The following is a 24,790-nucleotide window of genomic DNA, read 5'->3' as shown; positions in this document are numbered from 1 at the left end:
AGTGGCTCTGTGATTGTTTAGTGGTGGGTGGCCCTCCACGTGTCCAACAACGCTTAACCCAGCTTGCATCGTGGTTGCTTCTCCCATCTATCACTCACTGTCTTTCCATACTTATACAGGGTACATACTGTACTCCCATTAGCACAACCACCTTCTCTTTTTCAGTAGCTCGTATACTCAGACATGTCGTACTCACACATTCATTTCTCCTTGGGAATTACACAGGCAGACAGAGTTTGCGTAACGCTCCAGAGGACCACTCAGTGCAAACCCCTGCAAGAGTCCGAATAAACCCTCACACAAGGGTGCAACTTTGGTTTTAGAAGTGGGGGGGACATATATATATATATTACAGAAATAGTGTACAAAGCTGTCATCAAGGCAAATGGTGGCTACTTTAAGGAATCTCAAATATAAAAAATATTTTGTTTACTACATGATACATTAAATGGTTCCTACATGATTCCATGTGTGTTATTTCATAGTTTTGATGTCTTCACTATTATTCTACAATGTAGAAAATAGTACAAATTAAGAAAAACCTTTGAATGAGTAGGTGTGTCCAAACCTTTGACCGGTACTGTATATTTATCTTTATCCAGTGGGATAAACACTCCAAACTGCCTACCCGACCGCTCGGAGACGTCCACATGGTCTTAAAGCACACCGCTGCCTCTTTTTGTATCACATTCCAATTATAAAACTGGAGGGGGAATCAGAATCACATGTCCCCATCCCAGTCTCCCCCGTCCCAAGTGAAAGTTGCGCCCCTGCCCTCACACATACACGATATAATGTTCGGGCAGACAGTTTAGCCCACACAAACTCAGCTAGTTCTCATTAATCTACACATGCACACGCACTCACACATACATGAGCACACAGACATGCGCATACACACACACGAGGAAGGCCTTTCTGCCCACTCTCCTGCACGCTTTGAGAGTTTTAGTGGGAGAGAATGTGAGGAGGAAGCGCAGAACAGTTTCAGTCCTATAAGAGAATAAATGTGCTACGGTAAGGGACCAGCCAAGCAGGTTTCTCTGTGTGTGTCATGTACAATAGGTGATAGCTCATGGCAGCAGAAAGTTAATATTTCACCAGGTAATTGCCTGTTTGTGTTGAAATGATACTGTACTGTACACCATTGGTTGTTAGAAAGCAATATGTTACAAAGCAAAAGATGGGTGCGGAAAGGAAACATTAGCCTATCAATGAAAGATGATTGGATATGACTAGATATTGACTGTGTGCAGTGAAATATGCACGATGCACATATCCCATAGTGCTGAAAGGCTGATGCTGGAATGAAGGAAATAAACGGGGCACTGTATGCAGATATGAGCAGAAGCAATCGTTTCACAAATCTGACAAGAGATTAAACAGGATTTGATCTTTAGTTGGCATGAGACAGGAAGTGTGGGGTAAAGGATTTCAGATACATCTCTCTATGTAAACCTCTTAAGTTATCTAACATGTCCTCCTTCCAAGCCCGGTCTGCATGTCTGTACACAACATTACGCCTTGTTTAGCTCAGTCGCTGAGTGAGAGGAGGTTATTCCACTCCCCCTAGTATTGCATTGTCAATCATCTGTCTATTATGGTGTGCTTTGTGCCACTGTGGGTGGGTGGGTGGGTGGGGGGGGGCTGGTAAGCAGATTGTGTGAGAGGATGTGTCAGGATGCCTGGGGTTGCAGAGAGTGCCAGGGGGTGGACTGATGGACTCATTGGACTGATGGCTGTGCAGAGTGGAGTGGGGCTGCTAGGACTGCCCATGGGAGTTTTGATTGAGCCTTTGCTGTAAGAGGATGGTTAAAAAGAAAGAAAGCCATTACTGGCAAACCCCCGCGTCGTAGATGGCTAAGGATTGAGCCGTGATGGCTTTTTAATGTTGGGGTGACGTTACAAGCTCTCATCCACACTGACGTGTTCATCTGTTGTTGATTAAATAATATAATAATAATAACATCTGTCTTGTACACAATGGGCCTGCGGCACATAACACACACACACACACACACACACACACACACAAATGTGCACAGACTCTTTGTGCTCTCGCTTTCCCAATCTCTCTCTCATCCATTCAACAAGTCATGACTAGTTTCTCAAGACAAATATTTTCTTGTTTTTAAAGGTAGAATCCTTAATCGAAAGTCAACAAAGAACAATCAACAAGGGCAGTCAACAAGTGATTGTGGTTTGCTAGGAGCCACAAATATGTTACTTTTAATAATCAACTTTATTTGCATGTTAGAGGTATGTGATGCAGGTTGTGTAAGGTGTTTTGACCCAGTTTGGGAAAGACTGTCAAAGTCTATGGAAATGACATCTCCAAACCCCTTTCCATCCCAACACATACAGTGCCTTCAGAAAGTATTCACACCCTGTCACTGTTTCCACATTTCGTTGTGTTGCAGCCTGACTTTAACATACATTACATGTGTCACTGGCCTACACATAATACCCCATAATGTCCAAATGGAATTATGTTTTTAGAAATGCTTACAAATTAATAAAAAAGGATGAAATGTCTTGGATCAATAAGTATTCAACCTCTTTGTTATGGAAAGCCTAAATAAGTTCAGGAGTAAAAATGTGCTTAACAAGTCACATAATAAGTTGCATGGACTCACTCTGGGTGCAATAATAGTGTTTAACATGATTTTTGAATGATTACCTCATCTCTGTACCCCACACATACAATTATCTGTAAGGTCCCTCAGTCGAGCAGTGGATTTCACACACAGATTCAACCACAAAGACCAGGTCGGTTTTCCAATGCCTCGCAAAGAAGGGCACCTATTGGTAGATGGTTAAATACACTGGGGAGCCAGGCCCAACCAATCAGAATGAGTTTATCCCCACAAAAGGGCTTTATTACAAACAGAAATACTATTCAGTTTATGGTAGAGCAATGGACATTCAATTCTCTAGCAATACCTCTAGTGGACATTCCTGCAGTCAGCATGCCAATTGCATGCTCCCTCAATGGCATTGGCATTGTGTTGGTGACAAAACTGCACATTTTAGAGTGGCCTTTTATTGCCCCCAGCACAAGGTGCACCTGTGTAGTGATCATGCTGTTTAATCAGCTTCTTGATATGCCACACCTGTCAGGCGGATGGATTATCTTGATAAAGAATAACATGCTTATTAACAGTGATGTCAACAAATTTCTGAGAGAGAGAGATAATATGTTTGTGCGTATGGAACATTTTTGGGGTCTTTTATTTAGACTCATGAAACATGGGACCAGCACTTTACATGTTGCGTTTATATTTGTGCTTGTTACATCAAGGTCATTTCATCGTAATCATCAGAAGTATGTATACGTTGAAATTGCATAGAAACTTCTACTTAGAAATTCTACTTTTTCACCCTGAACTGTATTCAATATGCAGTATATTGGGTGGCTGAAATGATGTTGAACGTTATATTTGATTAGACAATACATTGATCATGTTGAAACAACATTGATTCAACCAGAGTGTGCCCAGAGGGCCATGACTGTATGATTGTGGATTATGACATTCCTTGGAGTACTGAACTCTTGGCCTGACTTTGTTTGTAAGACTCTCTGACCTTTCAGTTGAAGTCCCTGTCTCAGAGGCCTTGTCTTGCCAGTGGCCTGTGTTTACACATAGCAGGGAGGTGTAATACAGGGGCCTGTATGTGACCTGCACCTTAATTGGAGAGGACGGGCTCGTGGTAATGGCTGGTGCGGTTTTAGTGGAAGGGTATCAGACGCATGGTTTCTATGTGTTTGATGCCATTCCATTTGCTCCGCTCCAGCCATTATTAAGAGCCGTCCTCCCTTCAGCAGCCTCAACTGGTGACCTGTGTGTAGCCTGGTGGTTGGTCAGAGTTCACTGGCTTTCTCAGGGTACACGGCCACGGCTGCCTAACTGGAAATTTGCCGTAGCGTCTTTCCCGCAAAGATACCATCGTCATTCCACTTTCTTACCCAACCGTGACATTCCAACTGGGGCTCGACCGATATCGGTCTTTTTTATGGTGTCAGATATGTTGGAAAAGAGTGGGAATGGAGCAAAAATAAGCCCTCTCAAGGCCCTCGGGAAGAAAATAGAAAGTGTGTTCTGTTTTTGCTGCGGATAAAGAGGGACCTTTGGATGAAGGGAGAAATCTGTCACTTCACTTTAGGGAACTTGGCAGCCTGGGAAGTCATGTTTAACTCGGTCTGTCACATCAAGGCTGAACTATCTGCCTCAAGGGTGATTTCCCCACCCAATCCACTCCATGTCAAAGTGACAACATCAGATGTTGCCAGAAACCGAATAGAGATAACTGCAGCCATATTGTGGCCACTTGTCACTTGTGATTGAAGACTTTTCATTAAAGACGTTCCTGCACTTGCAAATGGGAAACGTTTAGAACATTTTTTACACGTGCGCTAAACTGACCCTAGAGGATTTGTAAACACTTAAAAATCTAGTTTCTCATGGCTTCTTCCTGGTTCATGGTTGCCTTGCCCTAGATGGTGACATTGTCATAACAAACAATGTTCTACCCATAAAACTAATTTGATTACATCTATGTCACCATGTGTGCTTTCCCACTACAGTATTGTCACGCCTACCTTATCTGACCATCGCGATGAAAATATTTAGCATAACCATTTTCAACTCTGCACCATTGCAGAAGCTATGAGAAGCTTGTCTGATTATATCTGTGTGAACAAGCCTCTCTCAGTGAGGAGACAACAAGTAGGAGTTTGTTTGGCCTTGAACAGGTGTCACATACAGTAACCAAGGTTAAAGCTAACCTTGTGTTTTCTGTCTTGGAGCTGAATGCACCAATGACATATGCTGTTGTGATGGTGTCATAGACCTCTACTGACGTATGTGTTTGTAGTTTTAGGTTACACACCGCAAAAGCAAAGAATAATCAATCTAAACCGCGAGTGTGCATCTCCAACTGGGTGTTAAACCTGACACCGTTAGGTCAGCCAATAGTAGATTACCTTGACAAATGACCTCTGAAACTAGATTTCTCACAGAAGTACCATATTGGCTTATACTCTGCAGTTAGACTACAAGTTGTATCAGTCTTGAAGATACAAGTCAAATCACTGGTGTTCTTAGATGGAAATTGCAAAGTTATTTGGAATTAATTCTAATGCATTCCAAATATATTTTCTGTGCAAATTATGTTCTCGTCTCAGAATGTGTTTCAGCTCACCAAACAGTTCTCCCTTTCCTCTGAATCGGTTTCATTTGCATTTTAAATGAGTATATTTATCTTTCAAAGCGCTCCCACTTAAAGATGAAATCAATTTTATTTTTCAGAAGCTTTTTTCTCTCATGTTTACTAGTTTAGATTGTTTGCCTCCAAGATGTCTAAATTGGGTTGAAGGAGAGCGCAGAGACATTTCTAGTGCCTCTGATGGCTTTAACACTGGGCTATGGCTAGTGAGTGAGACTAAGTGTCTGACCCTTTGGCCCCGTGCCTCACCAGACGAGCTGCCTAGGATGAGGTGTGAGGTGGAGGTGACCCCTGAACCCAGCAGCCCCACACTGCTCGGAGAGGCAGCAGACACCTACTGCCAGGTGGACCGATGGCAAAAGCTACGCACCGCCGTCCGCAAGCTGGAATTCTGGGAAGACTTCAGTGCCGAGCTGATTGGCAGTGGCTTCTTCTCCAAGGTGTACAAGGTACGAACCTGTTCATTTTGGAAATGGCTGTGGGGAAAAAATGTATGCGTACACTTGTGTGCGCGGAAGATAGAGCAAAACAGAATTTACCTTCCACACACCCTCTAATTAAAGTCTATGATTTAATTACCATGTTTGTTTCAGTTACAATTACCTCATTAAATCAGCAAATTTCAAAAGTGGCATCAAGCTTTATATGGCACACATCCAGATAAGTGTACTACAACATATTTAACAGAGTACATACTGTACATACAATACAGTCCCATACAAAGAGCAACCTACATTTAGTCTTTTGCCAACTCCGGTGTCAAAACTGACAACATTATGCCTTGGCTGATCCCTTAAACACCCCTCAGAGCATCAGACACAACATGCCCAAGTAATTACACTGCAAACATGTTCTTCTCTGCATTCATATTCCCACGAGACAAAGGAACACAGTTTAAGTTCCCTTAATACTGTCTCGGTGTGAGGTACTGTCTGTAGAGTCAAGTGAACAACATTTAAATGATCATGACTGAACACTGGCAGCTTCTTCAACAGTCCTAGTCCTTTTCCTTGGAGGCCATGTCAGGTCACAATTGTAGCAGGGCCACTGTGGCTTTCCTGCTATTGTTAGCGTGTTTGTCTTGAGCTGGAACTCCCAGATGCTCAGATAAGGATCAGAGATAATGGCGCTGGAGGAGATGGCTGCCGTTTTACAGTCTCCTAACCAATTGAGCTATTGTGCGTGTTTTCTATCGTGTCGTTTGTAACTTATTTTGTACATAATGTTTCTGCCACTGTCTCTTATGACCGAAAAGAGCTTTTGGATATCAGAACAGTGAGTACTCACCTCGTACTGGACATAGATTTTGTCTTTAACGAGTCGGACACAAGGGATTTACTTCAGACACAGGACAAGGCCCAGATCCCCATCATTCTCATGAAGAAGAGACAGAGATATAGGGGTCGTAGGTCGGGGTGCCTTGTAAGAATCAGACAGCGAGTGGGTAACCCGTCTCTACCATCAGTCCTATTAGCCAACATGCACATACAATGCAATCATTGCATAATAATCTGGATGAGCTCCAATCAAGACTATCCTACCAATGGGACATTAAAAACTGTACTACTGTATCTGACGTTTCACGAGTCGTGGCTGAATGACGACATGGATAACATACAGTTGGCTGGGTTTTCCGGGCATCGGCAAGATAGAACAGTGGGGTGGTGGTCTGTGTCTATTTGTCAATAACAGCTGTAGCACAAAATGTAATTTAGTCTCTAGGTTTTGCTCGCCTGAGGTAGAGTTTCTCATGATAAGCTGTAGACCACACTGTATACCAAGAGAGTTCATCTATATTTTGTCATAGCTGTCTAGTTACCACCACAAACTGTTTCTGGCACGAAGACCGCACTCAACAAGCTGTATATGGCCATAAGAAGGAAAAAAATGCTCACCCAGAGGCGGCACTCCTAGTGGCCGGGGACTTTAATGCAGGGAAACTTACATTTTTACCAGCATGTTAAATGTGCAAACCGAGGGACAAAAAACTCTCGACCACCTTTACTCCACACACAGAGATGCGGACAAAGCTCTCCCTCACCCTCCATTTGGTAAATCTGACCATAACTCTATCCTCCCAATTCCTGCTTACAAGCTAAAACTGAAGCAGGAAGTACCAGTGACTCTCTCAATACGGAAGTGGTCAGATGATGCAGATGCTAAGCTACAGGACTGTTTTGCTAGGACAGACTGGAATATGTTCAGGGATTCTTTCGATGGCATTAAGGAGTACACCACAGTCACTGGCTTCATCAATAAGCCCATCGATGATGTCGTCCCCACAGTGACCGTATATGTACATACAGTACCCCAACCAGAAGTCATGGATTACAGGCAACATCCGCACTGAGCTAAAGGGTAGAGTTGATGCTTTCAAGGAGCAGGACTCTAACCCGGACGCATATAATAAATCCCGCTATGCCCTCCGACGAACCATCAAACAAGCAAAGCGTCAATACAGGACTATGATTGAATCCTTCTACACCAGCTCCGACACTCGTCGGATGTGGCAGGGCTTGCAAACTATTACGGACTACAAAGGGAAGCACAGCCATGAATTTCCCAGTGACACGAGCCTACCAGACGAGCTAAATGACTTCTATGTGCGCTTCAAGGCAAGCAACACTGAAGCATGCATGAGAGCACCAGCTGTTCGGGATGACTGTGTGATCACGCTCTCCGTAGCCAATGTGAGAAGACCTTTAAACAGGTCAACATTCACAATGCCATAGGGCCAGACTGATTACCAGGATGTGTACTCTGAGCATGCGCTGACCAACTGGCAAGTGGCATCACTGACATTTTCAACCTGTCCCTGACCAAGTCTGTAATACCAACATGTTTTAAGCAGACCACCATAGTCCCTGTGCCCAAGAACACCAAGGTAACATGCCTAAATGACTACCGACCCGTAGCACTCACGTCTATAGACATGAAGTGCTTTCAAAGGCAGGTCATTGCTTACATCAACACCATTATCCCAGAAACCCTAGACCCACTCCAATTTGCATACCGCCCAAACAGATCCACAGATGATGTAATCTCTGTTGCACTCCACACTGCCCTTTCCCATCTGGACAAAAGGAACACCTATGTGAGAATGCTATTCATTGACTACAGCTCAGCATTCAACACCATAGTGCCCTCAAAGCTCATCACTAAGCTAAGGATCCTGGGACTAAACACCTCCCTCGGCAAATGGATCCTGGACTTCCTGATGGGCCGCCCCCCATGTGGTAAGGTTAGGTAACAACACATCTACCACGCCGATCCTCAACACAGGGGCCCCTCAGGGGTGCGTGCTCAGTCCACTCCTGTCCACACCTCTATAAAAATTGCCAAAGACTCCAGCCACCCTAGTCATCGACTGTTCTCTCTGCTATCGCACAGCAACCGGTACCGGAGCGCCAAGTCTAGGTCCAAAAGGCTTCTTAATTAATCTAAGGATCTGCTCCTTTTTTTCAATTTTACCTAAAATGACATAGCCAAATCTAACTGCCTGTAGCTCAGGCCCTGAAGCAAGGGTTTTCATGTTCTTGGCACCATTTGAAAGGAAACACTTTGAAGTTTGTGGAAATGTGAAAGGAATGTAGTAGAATATAACACAATAGATCTGGTAAAAGATAATACGAAGAAAAAAACAACCGTTCTTTTGTATTTTTTTTGCACTGTCTTTGAAATGCAAGAGAAAGGCCATAATATATAATATATTATTATATTATAGATTTAGGCCACTAGATGGCAGCAGTGTATGTGCAAAGTTTTTGACTGATCCAATGAACCATTGCAATAATGTTCAAAATGTTGTATCAAGACTGCCCAAATTGCCTAATTTGTTCATTAATAACTTCATGTTCAAAATTGTGCACTTTCCTCAAACAATAGCATGGTATTATTTCACTGTAATAGCTACTGTAAATTGGACAGTACAGTTAGATTAACAAGAATTTAAGCTTTCTGCCCATATCAGATACTCAAAGAAGTTAACAGCTTTTACCCCCAAGCCATAAGGCTCCTGAACAGCTAAACAAATGGCTTCCTGGACCACCCCCCTTCGATTTTTACTATGCTGCTACTCTCTGTTATCTATGCATAGTCACTTTAGCTCTACCTACATGTACATATTACCTCAATTACCTCGACTGACCTGACCTGTACCCCGTTTTCTATTTTCTTATATTTTTCATTTTTATTTTTGTTTATTTATTGTTTACTTCAGTTTATTTGGTTAATACTTTCTTAACACTTATTTTTTCTTAAAACTGCATTGTTGGTTAAGGGCTTGTAAGTAAGCATTTCACTGCAAGGTCTACCTGTTGTATTTGGCACGTGACAAATAAAATTGTATTTTATTTGATATGGCGATATAAAGCCCAGTCCTGATAGGAGCGTAATTAGTTTGCAGTCAGTCAGCCATGGATGGTTCCTAGAACCTGTGCCAAACAGTCAAAGGCTGAATCCCAAATTTCACCCTATTTCCTATGTAGTGCACCGGTCTAAAGTAGTGCACTACATAGGGAAGAGTGCCTTTTGGGATGCAGACAGAGGATGCTACTGTGGAGGCAACATGGTGTATTGCCTTACAGAGAGACAATAGGATGCAGTAAACTTTAATCACCTCAGGAAGTTAAGGCTGTTGCTTAAGTCGTTCTATTTTTAGCACGCTTTTGTGTTGTGTTGGTATACAAGAAGCGATTCACTGTTTGTTTTTCTCGTTCGCTCCAGTTCATAGAGATCCAGCCTCGTTTACAACTTGTACAAATGCAGAACAGTGAGATCGCGCCAACTGTTGTCAATCAACCCTGAGCAAGGACGGCACTATAGAAATACACTATATCGCCCTCTGTTGTCTAGGTGTCACACTGTACCACAAGAAAAGTGATGGTGGTCAAGATCTATAAGAACGACGTGGACCAGGACAGCATCGTACGAGAGATCAGTCTACTGCGGAAGCTCTCACACCCCAACATTGTCCGGTCGGTCCCTGTCCAACATATGACAAATTCCTGTTTTTAGAGGAAGATGTGTATTTGTTGCAAAAACAGCTTGACATTGTGATACTAAATGCTAACCGTTATTATCATCTGTTTTCTGATTCTTCCTAGGTATCTTGGAATCTGCGTGCGGGAGGATAAACTGTATCCAATCTTGGAGGTAAGATTGTCAGTATGTTTATGATCGTGTTGATGATCACAGATAGCAGATGTGTTTTCCTCTCAGTACATGTGTGCATCTCACCATAGTAGCAGTGTTGGAAGGGAAGAGACTGGGATGCCTGTGTAAAACTCCTAGAAACCCGATCTATATGGTATATCACATAGAAACACGTAAGGGATCTCAACAGCACATTGTATTTTGTGCACATGGCAGTAGTCACGGTTGTTTTGAGGGAGTAGATTGCCATGTATATGTATAACCCTTAGATATAGGATATCTATGGTTCTTACGCAGCCTCTCTCTGTGCTGTCAGTATGTGAGTGGGGGCTGTCTGGAGGACCTCTTGGCCCAGGAGGACGTGTCTCTGTGTTGGAGGGAGAAGGTGGATCTGGCATGTGACATCAGCAGAGGCATGACCTACCTGCACTACAAGAACATCTACCACAGAGACCTCAACTCCAAGGTAGACACACACACAGAAACACCACGGTCGGGCTCGGGTCACATCTGGACAGATAACTACAGTGGTGCCAGAGCCAAGTACCTTACTAATGCAATCTGGGCTCCAAAATATAAAAAAAGCATGTCACTTTCATTTGACGTCATTTTCCCCCATGTATCAGACATTCAGTTGGAAGTTGACTGAAGGTATCAAGGACAAGTAAAATAAATGTTTCTGATTATTTCTTGATCTGTCAATCAGATAACTGGGGTCCGCCGACTATTTTCTCAAGCACGTAGCCGTGGAGCCGCCTTAGACATCCATTCTATCTGCCCCCCCTACACAAACCCTCCTGATAGGGACCTAACCTAATGCCGATTTGACCTCCAGCAGCTTTCGCAGAACTGAGCCTTTCACTGTATACAACGCACATGCCAAGCTCCAGGGTCTGCGTTCTTCACCGTCAGTTGTAGTTCCACTGGACAACTATGTGAAAGGATAAGAACAAGCCTTTCTCAGATGGAAACTATTCCTACTTCACTAGGCAGTACCATTAGGGATGCTGCCAGACAGGCCCAACTCCTGCACATGTACCTACTTCACCAGGCAGTACCATTAGGGATGCTGCCAGACAGGCCCAACTCCTGCACATGTACCTACTTCACCAGGCAGTACCATTAGGGATGCTGCCAGACAGGCCCAACTCCTGCACATGTACATTATACCGTAAGTCAGTCAGTCAGTAAGCCTTGACCAGGCCAAAACAGCCCAAAGGGTAGGAGCCTGTCTCCTGTTTCTGTAGCGTGAGGCACCATGATGTACAAGTACACCCCCTGGACAGGACTCTAGTCTGTAGTGCCAGTAAGGTGGGTGTAATTCCACCTCCTAGATAACCCTGGATGTGAACGGGTTGAAAGGGGGGTTGTTTATATACAAAGCACGCACACACACGCACGCACGTCTCCCTTTCTCATTATCTGTCCATCACAGTCCAAACTCCTCTCTTTGGTGGTAAAACACATCAGTGATGAGATAACGACGGGCTGTTTGGTTGTGTTCTTCCCATTGCTGTGTCACTACAGGCCCACGGTGTGTCAGGAAACGTCCTGCATTGCTCTAACTAGGACCAGCCAAGTCACCAGCATCAGGGACAGAGGTTATGGAGATCTCTATACTCTATATATAACACAGATACGGATCGTCTCTGTCTAGCCACCGACCCATAGGTCTACATACGAATACAGTCTAAATCACTGTCACAGACGTTTTGGTCGAACGTTACTGTTCCACTCTGTCATCACTAGTATCGGGACAACAAAATGGCCACCTCGGCCCCCAGGTCACATCTCAATAATTCACTGTTCAGAGAGGATGGCTGGTGAAGAGACGTTTCAGACCGGATTGTGAGGCTACTGTTTAATGCAGGAGCCATATGCAGATCAGTAATCTTAAGTGTGTTTTGACAGTTGTATTCAATGTTATGACTGTGTTCTATCCGTCCCTGTGCCTCTTTGTACATTTGAGAATCTTGTGGTTTGACCTCCAGTACAGTGATAATTCATACCTGTCAGCACTCAACACTGAATAAAGAGGTGTTTCCTATCATGTAGAAACACACACACACTTTCTATGGAAATAGGTTGCTACCTCCGGGCTCAAATGTATAGAGAAGTTTATTGAATGGATGATGTTTATGTTGCCTTGTTGCGTGGATGTAGAAGTATCACACTGACCTCTTGTGGTCAACATGTTGCACTGCGGTGTGACTACTGTATGACTTCAATGATTGTGTTTCTCGTGAACACCGGCTCTATGAATATCTACTGTACGTTTCAAGCTGCAACTTTTTGGGCAACCTGACAAAATTCAGGTAGAAATGTGAGTTATAGATCTGTCATTCTCATTGGAAGCAGTGTGCTCTATTTTTATGCTTCCCGTTTTTGTGTCTATTTTTTACTTTCGGTTCTGTACACCAGCTTCTAACAGCTGAAAATACAATATTTTTGGTTACGGAAAATATATTTCTCAGCGATTTAGATGCTAGAATGATTCTCTACACTATACTTGCATATTTTGTCACATATATAACTGTTGTCTGAACATTGTGTGTTCAGAACTGTCTGATCCGGGAGACGTATCGGGGCAGGGAGGCGGTGGTGACAGACTTTGGTCTGGCCAGAGAGGTGATGGTGGAACTGCCGGTCAACGACCCCGAGAGGAAGATGTCTCTGGTGGGATCTGCTTTCTGGATGGCCCCCGAGATGCTCCGAGGGGAACCCTACGACCGCAAGGTTGGTAGCCTACACACACTCTCTGCATCCCAGTTTAGTACACTGCTTTTTACTGTCTATTTAACCTTCATTTAACACATGTAGTAATTCATAACAATGTAATAATGGAAGTAGGACTTGAGTAAACAAGATAACTGTTTTTTCTCCAGGTGGACGTCTTCTCCTTTGGGATCATGCTGTGTGAGATTCTGGGCCGGATCCCAGCAGATCCTGAGATCCTTCCCAGAACACGGGTGAACACAAAACACACGCATACACTGGCGCACAACCGCACACACTTCCTTAACCCCTAAACACAACCTGTACCCTAACATTAACACAAAAACCTAACCTTAACCCTAACCCTAGTTCAAAAACCCTAAAACGAACCTTAAGCCTAATTCTAACATTCATTCGAACCTTAACCCCCCCCAGAAGTAGCATTTTACATTGTGGGGACCAACAAAATGTCCCCAGTTGGTCAAATGTTGGTTTGTTTACTATTCCTGTGGTCCCCACAAGTATAGTTAAACACATCCACACACACACACACACATCCACACACATCAGTAGGCCCCGGATATCAAAAGTGGGGTGAACAGTAGCCTACAGCAATAGTTGTGGTCTCATAACTTTTCTTGTTTGCCATGACATTGGTTATCTGATCTAGCTCTCTAACCTGTAACTACTTAGTGATAATCTATGTTCCCATACAAACACATGTTGTACAAATGGTGTACAATGCATTTGACATTGTGTTTGTTCTCTCTGCAGGACTATGGTCTAGACATGGAGGCCTTCAGTAAGATGGTGCAGGGCTGTCCACGACACATCCTGGAGCTGTCAGCCAACTGCTGTCTGGTCAGTGTGGACTGGAGGGGAGGGGAGGGGACCGACCAACACAGTGTTTATTTAGGTGTCCCTTTTAAAGTGATTTAAGTTTGAGCCAATATCCGCAGCATTTATCATGAATACGATCGTCTGGAAAATTCCATTTCAAAGGCGCACTGTCTGTGTTTCTGTGCGTAGCGCTAGAATGCACTTTGACAGCATCTGAACATGGTGATAGAATCCACCTCAATAACAAGAGTGTGAGAAAGACGTGCATGTGCGATCTACCGCAGAAGCTAACGCTTGTTGTCCTCTTGTCCTGTGGTTCAGATGGATGCGTTTCGGAGACCCTCCTTCTCAGAGCTGCTGGACGAGTTGGAGGACATCGCTGAGAGCCTGGAACCCCCCGACTCAGACCTGACCACGGGGTGAGGGTGTGGGGTCACCCCCAAACCCCTCCAGGAGCATGTGGACTGCAGCAGGCAGCTACTCCAAAGTCTTATACAGCAGAGGCACTTTATACTTCAGGACCTCTTTACAGTAACACATGCAGGGCTCCCATTGCAGCTCTCCCTGCTGACTCTGTGTGACTCTCTGAAACAGGACGGGATGACCCCCCCACGGCTATTAAATTGTATGATATTATTGTATTATTCCACTTGAAGTTAAGGATGTAGAAGCCTTTGATTGTAAATAGTGCATAAGGACTTGTCCACTCTCTCTTCTCTTTCAAAGCTGCCTCCTATCATCATTGAACAGGGACTGCTCCTCCTCTCTTTCATCAGCCACGTGGCGACGCACGCAAAATGAAATTCCTCTCTCTGTCCAACTAGTCATCTGAATGATGTCATTTGGCAGTGAGGTAATGGCCGCTGGTGGACTGCAGCAGGGGAGCTGATGGGACAGGAGACATTGAGTCAGGATTACATTGAGTCAGGATTACAGGAGTCAGGATGACTTTGCACTAGAACTGACTGTTACAGTATGTGGCTGAAGTCAATAGGATGGCTGAATTGTGCCATTGTGTGGGTGAGGACCAAACTACACTCTTTCTCTCATCCTTTCTCGTTTGTAATGTCACATATTTTCTGTTGTTGATGAACAGAGTTGGCAGGTGTTAGGTAAGGGTTGGTGTACAGTGATGTTCAGTACTTGGGTTAAGTAGGCAGAGGAAAGAGCACTTATCCCTCCCTCTCAGGATGTGAATGAAATAATACTAAACTCAATGAAACACTAACCTCAGCAAGACTTTAACTGCAGTTGTGTATCAGTTTATATGAAATGCCTTTATGTCTTGTCATGCTTGTACAATAACGATTTTGCTTCACCCTTTTTGTGGGGATACATTTTGTTTTCCACATCAAATCCATACAATACTATATTTTGTGATTTTAGTTGCTATGGGAAACAAGGATCTTGCTTACTTAAAGAAGATTTGAAGCATTGTAATAAAATGCATGAATTGACTTGTGTGTATTCAATTGAACTGGACTTTCCATGGATGAAAAAAGATTGACACAATTTTGCTCATTAGCCTCATTAGCTTAAGGTCTTTAGTTTTTGTCTGGCTTAAACCAATCTGTTGAATAATTCAAAAAAATGGGCTTGGAGATCATTCTGCAATTCTCATATTTCCTTTTTTACTGCAACAGTGGAATCTAAAGGTGATTTCCCTGTTGCTTACTCCAGACGATTGATGCAGTGCATTCGGAAAGTATTCATTTTGTGACATTACTGCCGTATTCTAAAATGGATTAAATAAATCTATTTCCTCATCAATCTACACACAATACCCCATAATGACATCACAATACCCCATAATGACAAAGCGGAAACAGGTTTTTAGAAATGTTATTGCCTTATTTACATCTCTGCAGCATTCCACCAATCAGGCCTTTATGGTAGAGTGGCCAGACATAAACCACTCCTCAGTAAAAGGCACATGACAGCCCACTTGGAGTTTGCCAAATTGCACCTAAAGACTCTCAGACCATGAGAAAAAAAGATTCTCTGGACTGATGAAACCAAGATTGAACTCTTTGGCCTGAATGCCAAGCGTCACATCTGGAGGAAACCTGGCATCATGCTGTGGGGATTTCTTTCAGTGGCAGGGACTAGGAGACTAGTCAGGAGAGAGGCAAAGATGAATGGAGCAAAGGTTCACCTTCCAACAGGACAACGACCCTAAGCACGCAGCCAAGACGACACCGGAGTGGCTTCGGAACAAGTCTCTGAATGTCCTTGAGTGGCCCAGCCAGAGCCTGGACTTGAACCTGATCAAACATCTCTGGAGAGACCTGAATATAATTGTGCAGCAACGCTCCCCATCCAGCCTGACAGAGCTTGAGAGGATCTGCAGAGAATGCGAGAAACTCCCCAAATACAGGTGTGCCAAGCTTGTAGCTTCATACCCAAGAAGACAAGGCTGTAATCCCTGCCAAAGGTGCTTCAACAAAGTACTGAGTAAAGGGTCTGAATACTTATGTAAATGTCATATTTCAGTTTTTTGCTTGCTTTGTCATTATGGGGCATTGTGCGTGGATTGATGAGGGGAAAAAAACAATTGAATACATTTTAGAATAAGGCTGTAATGTAACAAAATGTGGAAAAAGTCAAGGGGTCTGAATACTTTCCGAAGGCACTGTATGTCATGCCATGGCTGCCTGATTCCCTTGTTGTTGTGGAAGCAATGGAAATGGAAAAAAAACTCTTTCAAATGAAGGCTATTTCATATAGAAGTCCAGAGAGGACAAATGAATTAAAACAATTATACACTTATTTTGGCAAGATCACAAGATAAATGGTTCGTGATCGCGACAAAACAAACATTTTTATCATGAGATAACCTCTATGAAGAGGAGTGGACATATTGAAGATAGATTGACGGTATGGCTGAAGCAGCAGAGCCAATGGTGGATCAATGCCTCCGTTCTTTCATTTTGATCAGGCATTAACTCAGGCAAAAAAATGGCATTATGTCTGTCAGCTATAGATGGCTTCCAATTTTGGCTCCAACACATTCCAATTTTAAAGACATAAACATGTGGTTGCCCATCCATTTTAAATGGATTAAATATGGAATGTTCAGTGCAAGAAAAGTTAACATTGAGGCCTGTGGTTGCAGACTACCAATGAAAGTTTACCAGACTACCAATCTCTTGAATCTCTTTAATAGTTTTAACAGGGAGGTTGGCCTGTCAATAGCAGCAAAAACACAGTCACATACAGCAATTAACAAGTAGCACATAGAAATAGAAGGTGAAGGGAATCACTTGTGGTTTCTAAATACTCCTACACTTCATGTAGGCTACAGTCTATTTGTCATTTCAGCCAAAAATGTTGGACAAAATGTGGTGCTGAAGGACAGCATACTGTAACGCATGCAGTTTGTTTGGAATAGGTAATTCCTCAGTTTGCCATTGCTTGCCTGTAATTGCTGAAGCTTTGATAAGAAGACCCCGGCCTGAAATGGAGTAGCACATGGCTACTTACAACAGATTTGCTCTAATAGATATTTGTAGAGTCATATGGCAACTGGTTAACTATGACACCGCTGTTAAATTATTATTAATATGCCTACTCCTAGAGAGTTTCTCTCGTGATCTCGCCATAACGAGCTAATTTGTTACATGTCCTCTCTGGACCTCCGTCATTTCCTGAGGGTTAACAGCATAATGGTTTAAAAACGTTTGCTTTTTGTCCAACAGAAGGGTTTTCTTTTTGACCGTGATTTGTGCCAATCAATAGGACATCGGTCAAAGGCAAGAAAATCACTTGCATTTGAAAGACCTATTTTCCCCACCTCTAAACGAACTTGACAGCACTCGGCTCTCCTGCACTGAGAGAGATAGCTAATCCCCTGCAATTCTATGGCTACTGATCTAGTGCTTGAAGAACGCGAGCGGACACCATGGACGGGCTGGGTACAGTTGGGGCGACAAGCCGCTCATCGGATAATTGATGAACACAGATCAAAATTCTATTTGGGGCTGAGGAGCACAGCGGGAGGAGGGTGATAATTCACTCGAGGTAGGTTAATCATTTACAATGTGTGTGTAATACTGGGAAAAGGACGTGGAGTGATCGGAGCAAGGCTCAGCCTCGCTGCATTGGGGTGCTAGAGAGCAGGGGTGGAACAGGAGATTAGGATGATGAAGGAAGAGGAGGTTGGGTGAAACTCAAACTGTGGAAAACAGCATTAGTTAGCATTCCAAGCAAGTAAACACTCCCCCTGTGTGAAAGAGGAAAATTATGTGAAGTGCAAATGAGAAAAAGCCAGGGAAGCAAAACAACTCTATGATGTACATATCCACTCTTCAGAGATTTCTCATTATGAATGGTAAGCAGAGCAGCAAAACAAAACAAAGAGCTGGAACCAGGGACAGACTAGGACCAGAAATCAGCCCTGGCATTTCTAACACACCGGCCCATTTTCTTCCTCGAGGCCCACATTATTAGCCTAATCACTATAATTCAGTGCAACAACCCCAATACAGACAGATCCACTGGGTTAAAGATGGATCTCTGTTTTGCTGCTCTGCTTACCATTCATAATGAGAAATCTCTAAAGAGTGGATTTGTACATCATACTGCCCAAACTGTCCTTTGACCAGTCCGTTTCCAGCAGAAACACATGTGGAATTGATATTCACAACCATAACCCACCAAACATCAGTAGGAACTGATGAAAAAGGGAAAGGGGGATAGCTAGTCAGTTGTACAACTGAACGCATTCAACTGAAATGTGTCTTCCACATTTAACCCAACCCCTCTGAATCAGAGAGGCGCGGAGGGCTGCCTTAATCGACATCCACGTCTTCGGTGCCCTGGGAACTGTGGGTTATCTGCCTTGCTCATGGGCAGAACGACAGATTTGGACCTAAACCAAGGCATATTAAAGTGAACCATTCCAGTTCTGTTATAAACAATGACCAAGATGGCCGATCAAATCCCAAGGGGCAAATATATCAAAGCGTAAAAAGTCTTTGATCAACTTGGACCGGATTTACACTACAGCACTCATTTCATCACAAAGCGTTGTATACCAGGCAGCAATGCACACAGTCAATTCAGATCAAAGGCTGTTTTAGGTGTTGCGGTATAGCTAAGACAACGGGGGGCACCTGGGGGAACGGGGTGGGGGGGACCAAACCCCCACGTCAGCAGACGGGAAGGGCTGATTGCGAGGGGATGGTGAACCTTCACTCCTGATCCACATGTAATTGTTTACCGGAGAGAATAAAGAAAGTGAGTGAAAAACACAAACAAAGGATAAAGGTCAGCAGTTTTAGAATTGCACGGGTTCCTGTCTTGCTCCTCCGCTTCTCTTGTTTCTCCCTGCCCTTCCCTGGTCTCCTCATTTGGAGAAATGGCCTCTAAAGAGAAGGAGGGAGCTGACAAAGCAGGTGAGGGAGGGAGGAAAATATTATTTTGGGATCTGTTGTAGTGCAAGAAGCCAGGTAACCGCAGTCTGTATAAAATATTAAGAGAAAGTAAATCAATTATTGGGTCGTAAATGTAAGAGAAACTCTGGTGGTACTTTAGCATTACTGTCGGATGAAGAGATATCCATTTCCTGAAAATGTTTTGTGTAAGGAGTCTAGGGACGTCGGAGATGCTGCAGGGAATTTAGGCCATGTAATATTGATTCCAATCTCCCAAAGTACTTCACAATGAAAATAACCCTCAGTTAGACCTGGTTTGAAAAATGAATAGTGTAGTTCTATGAAATTCACACACACACACGCACACACACACACACACACACACCTTTTAATCTCTATGCAGAATCTTCAAATCACAATGCACTGCACCTCGCAGCATCAGACAAATATTCACAACGTGTGCTCCGAGAGTGGAAAAGTAACACATTCATTCTGTAAATTCAGAGTTCCACACTCCTGACTCTTGAGATGCTAATGTAAACACAGAACCCCCTTTTCAGCACTTTCATCAGCTGAGCAAAGAAGAGAGAGAAGAGAGAGAGAGACTCTAGCAGAGACAGACTGTACTGCAATCAGCTCTTCTTAGACAGGCGTCTCATCTCGTGTGTTGGGCCATGAGCCCAACAAGCTCACTGCTTCTCTCACTAACTACCTGTTATCCCACTTACTAGCCCTCCCCCTCCCTCCTGCACATCACTGCTCTGGGTAAACACAGTGTACAAATCATTAGGAACACCTTCGTAATATTGAGTTGCACCCCCTTTCACCCTCAGAACAGCTTCAATATACTCAGTCAGTTAGGAAAGCTAACGCTAGCTTTTTCAAACAGAAATGTGCGTCCTGTAGCACTAATTACAAAACATTTTGGGACACTGTAAGGTCCATGGAGAAAAAGGAGCACCTCCTCCCAGCTGCCCACTGCAATGAAGCTATGAAACACTGTCACCACCGATAAATCTATGACAATCGATCATTTCAATAAGCATTTTTCTACAGCTGGCCATGCTTTCCACCTGGCTACCCCTACCCCCGCCAACATCTCAGCACCGCCTGCAGAAACTTGCCCAACCCCCCCCAGCTTCTCCTTCACCCAAATCCATACAGCTGATGTTCTGAAAGAGCTGCAAAATCTGGATGCCTACAAATTAGCTGGGCTAGACAATCTGGACCCTCTCTTTCTAAAATTATCAGCTGAAATTGTTGCAAGCCCTATTACTAGCCGATTCAACCTCTCTTTCTTATCGTCTGAGATCCCCAAAGATTGGAAAGCTGCCACGGTCAGGTACCCCAGGTAATCTTATGTTTTTATTACATACAGTTGGGAGGAACTACTGGATATAAGAGCAACGTCAACTCACCATCATTACGACCAGGAATACGACTTTCCCGAAGCGGATCCTCTGTTTTGCCCACCACCCGGGACAATGGATCGGATCCCAGCCGGCAAACCAATACAACTATGCCGTAAAAGGGGCAGACGAAGCAGTCTTCTGGTCAGGCTCCGGGGACGGGCACATTGCGCACAGCTCCCGAGCATACTACTCGCCAATGTCCAGTCTCTTGACAACAAGGTTGATGAAATCCGAGCAAGGGTAGCATTCCAGAGAGACATCAGAGACTGTAACGTTCTTTGCTTCACGGAAACATGGCTCACTCAAGACACGCTATTGGAGTCGGTTATAGATTCGATTATAATCACAGCAGCATGTATTCCCCCCCTAAGCAAACACATCAATGGCCCTGAACAAACTTTATTTGACTCTATGTAAACTGGAAACCACATATCCTGAGGCTGCATTCATTGTAGCTGGGGATTTTAACAAGGCTAATCTGAAAACAAGACTCCCTAAATTCTATCAGCATATCGATTGTGCTACCATCATTGTTATTGTAATGGTTTTTGTCGTCTGAAGAAGAGGAATCATCGGACCAAAGCGCAGCGTGGTAAGTGTTCATGCTTGTTTTTATTTTTATTTTTTAATTTTACCCCTTTTTTCTCCCCAATTTCGTGGTATCCAATTGTTGTAGTAGCTACTATCTTGTCTCATTGCTACAACTCCGGTACGGGCTCGGGAGAGACGAAGGCTGAATGTCATGCGTCCTCCGATACACAACCCAACCAGCCGTACTGCTTCTTAACACAGCGCGCATCCAACCCGGAAGCCAGCCGCACCAATGTGTCGGAGGCTACACCGTGCACCTGGCAACCTTGGCTAGCGCGCACCACGCCCGGCCCGCCACAGGAGTCTCTGGTGCGCGATGAGACAAGGAGATCCCTACCGACCAATCCCTCCCTAACCCGGACGACGCTAGGCCAATTGTGCGTCGCCCCACGGACCTCCCGGTCGCGGCCGGTTACGACAGAGCCTGGGCGCGAACCCAGGGACTCTGATGGCCCACCAGGCTGGCGAGACCTACAGGAGGCATAGTGCGTAGAGGAGGCACCGGATGAACCGGGCTGTGGGGGAGCACTGGAGCGCAGCCTTGGCACCACTCCTCCAGGCTGAATGCCTACTTTAGCCCGGCTTCTCCAGAGTGCAGGCACAGGTCGAACTGAACCCTCCCAGCGCCCCGAAGACACAGTACGCAGAGCCAGCGCAGGATACCCTGGGCTGAAACGGCGCACCGAAGACCAAATACGCTGAGCTGACACAATCCGCCCTGGCTGGATGCACACTCTCGCATGGCACTTGCGGGGGGCTGGCATATAGCACTCCGGGCTATGAGCGCGCACTGGAGACACTGTGCGCTTCACCGCATAACACGGTGCCTGACCAGTACCACGCTACTTCCGGTAAGCACGGGGAGTTGGCTCAGGTCTATCGTCTGACTCCGCCATTCTCCCCGTGTGCTGACCCCCCCACAATTTGGGGGCTGCCTCTCGTGCCTGCTGCGCTGCCTTGCCTCATATTGCCGCCTCTCAGCTTTAGCTGCCTCTAGTTCTTCCTTCGGGCGGCGATATTCCCCAGCCTGTCTCCAGGGTCCCTGTCCATCCAATATCTCCTCCCAAGTCCAGGAGTCCTGAACCCGCTGCTTCTCGTTACCACACCGTTTGTGGTGGATAGTTCTGTAACGGTTTTCTTCATCTGAAGAAGAGGAAGAGGAATCATCGGACCAAAGGGCAGCGTGGTAAGTGTTCATGCTTTGTTTATTAAAACTGAACACTATCACAAAATAACAAAGGGAATAACCGAAACAGTCCTGAAAAGTGCAAAACACTAAACAGAATTAACTACCCACAAAAACCATGTGGGGAAAAACTACCTAAGTATGCTTCCCAATCAGAGACAACGATAGACAGCTGTCCCTGATTGAGAACCATACCCGGCCAAAAACAAAGAAATACAAAAACATAGAAAAAGGAACATAGAATGCCCACCCAAATCACCCCCTGACCAAACCAAAATAGAGACATAAAAAGCTCTAAGGTCAGGGCATGACAGTTATTCTAACTTCTGTGACGCATATAAGGCCCTCCCCTGCCCTCCTTTCGGAAAAGCTGACCACGACTCCATTTTGTTACAACCAGCCTATAGACAGAAACTAAAACAGGAAGCTCCCGCTCTCAGGTCTGTTCAACGCTGGTCCGACCAATCCGATTCCACGCTTCAAGATTGCTTCGATCACGTAGATTGGGATATGTTCAGCATTGCGTCAAACAACAGCATTGACGAATACGCTGATTCGGTGAGCGAGTTCATTAGCAAGTGCATTAGCGATGTCGGAACTATTAAAACATTCCCAAACCAGAAACCGTGTATTGATGGCAGCATTCTCGCGAAACTGAAAGCGCGAACCACTGCTTTTAACCAGGGCAAGGTGACCGGAAACATGACCGAATACAAACAGTGTAGCTATTCCCTCCGCATGGCAATCAAACAAGCTAAGCCTCAGTATAGAGACAAAGTAGAGTCTTAATTCAATGGCTCAGACACAAGAGGTATGTGGCAGGGTCTACAGTCAATCACAGATTACAAAAATAAAACCAGCCCCGTTGCGGACCAGGATGTCTTGCTCCCAGACAGACTAAACAACTTCTTTGCTCGCTTTGAGGACCACTGTGCCACTGACACGTCCCGCTACCAAAACCTGCGGACTCTCCTTCACTGCAGCCGACGTGAGTAAAACATTGAAACGTGTTAACCCACGCAAGGCTACAGGCCCAGACAGCATCCCCAGCCGCGTCCTCAGAGCATGCGCAGACCAGCTGGCTGGTGTGTTTACGGACATACTCAATCAATCCTTATCCCAGTCTGCTGTTCCCACGTTTCAAGAGGGCCACCATTGTTCCTGTTCCCAAGAAAGCTAAGGTAACTGAGCTAAACGACTACCGCCCCGTAGCACTCACTTCCGTCATCAAGAAGTGCTTTGAGAGACTAGTCAAGGACCATATCACCCCCACCCTACCTGACACCCTAGACCCACTTCAATTTGCTTACTGCCCCAATAGGTCCACAGACGACGCAATCCCAACCACACTGCACACTGCCCTAACCCATCTGGACAAGAGGAATACCTATGTGAGAATGCTGTTCATCGACTACAGCTCAGCATTTAAGAACACAGTACCCTCCAAACTCGTCATCAAGCTCGAGACTGCTCTGCCCACAACCGTAAGGCTCTCCAGATGGTAGTGAGGTCTGCACAACGCATCACCAGGGGCAAACTACCTGCCCTCCAGGACACCTACACTACCCGATGTCACAGGAAGGCCATAAAGATCATCAAGGACAACAACCACCCGAGCCACTGCCTGTTCACCCCGCTATGATCCAGAAGGCGAGGTCAGTACAGGTGCATCAAAGTAGGGACCGAGAGACTGAAAAACAGCTTCTTTCTCAAGGCCATCAGACTGTTAAACAGCCACCACTAACATTGAGTGGCTGCTGCCATACATGTTAAAAATGTATCACTAGCCACTTTAAACAATGCCACTTCATATAATGTTTACATACCCTACATTACTCATCTCATATGTATTTACTGTACTCGATACCATCTACTGCATCTTGCCTATGCCGTTCTGTACCATCACTCATTCATATATCTTTTTGTACATATTATTCATCCCTTTACGCTTGTGTGCATAAGGTAGCTGTTGTGAAATTGTTAGGTTAGATTACTCGTTGGTTATTACTGCATTGTCGGACCTAGAAGCACAAGCATTTCGCTACACTCGCATTAACATCTATTAACCATGTGTATTTGACAAATAATATTTGATTTGAACAAACAGATCACCGACCGTTTTGAATCCCACCGTACCTTCTCCACTATGCAATCTGGTTTCCGAGCTGGTCATGGGTGCACCTCAGCCACGCTCAAGGTCCTAAACGATATCATCGATAAAAGACAGTACTGTGCAGCCGTCTTTATCGACCTGGCCAAGGCTTTCGACTCTGTCAATCACCGCATTCTTA

General features: G+C 44.7%; 1 protein-coding gene across 3 annotated transcripts in view; it reads left to right on the top strand.

Moving 5' to 3' along the window:
- Positions 1–15,392, top strand: part of LOC139388783 (dual specificity testis-specific protein kinase 2-like) — a 33,222-nt gene extending 17,830 nt beyond the window's left edge. For all 3 annotated transcript variants that reach the window (XM_071135702.1, XM_071135701.1, XM_071135700.1), the window contains 8 exons: positions 5,479–5,675; positions 10,081–10,202; positions 10,332–10,380; positions 10,697–10,846; positions 12,940–13,116; positions 13,266–13,349; positions 13,870–13,956; positions 14,257–15,392. In XM_071135702.1, coding sequence (XP_070991803.1) covers positions 5,493–5,675; positions 10,081–10,202; positions 10,332–10,380; positions 10,697–10,846; positions 12,940–13,116; positions 13,266–13,349; positions 13,870–13,956; positions 14,257–14,358 — 954 coding nt within the window. In that variant the 5' untranslated portion in view covers positions 5,479–5,492 and the 3' untranslated portion in view covers positions 14,359–15,392. The remainder of the gene's footprint in view (positions 1–5,478; positions 5,676–10,080; positions 10,203–10,331; positions 10,381–10,696; positions 10,847–12,939; positions 13,117–13,265; positions 13,350–13,869; positions 13,957–14,256) is intronic.
- Positions 15,393–24,790: the final 9,398 nt, after the last annotated feature.

The sequence above is a fragment of the Oncorhynchus clarkii genome, chromosome 29 (assembly GCF_045791955.1).
Source record: "Oncorhynchus clarkii lewisi isolate Uvic-CL-2024 chromosome 29, UVic_Ocla_1.0, whole genome shotgun sequence".
NCBI lineage: Eukaryota > Metazoa > Chordata > Actinopteri > Salmoniformes > Salmonidae > Oncorhynchus > Oncorhynchus clarkii.
The sequence above is the reverse complement of the archived record's forward strand: the minus strand, read 5'-3'. Positions and strand labels throughout refer to the sequence as shown.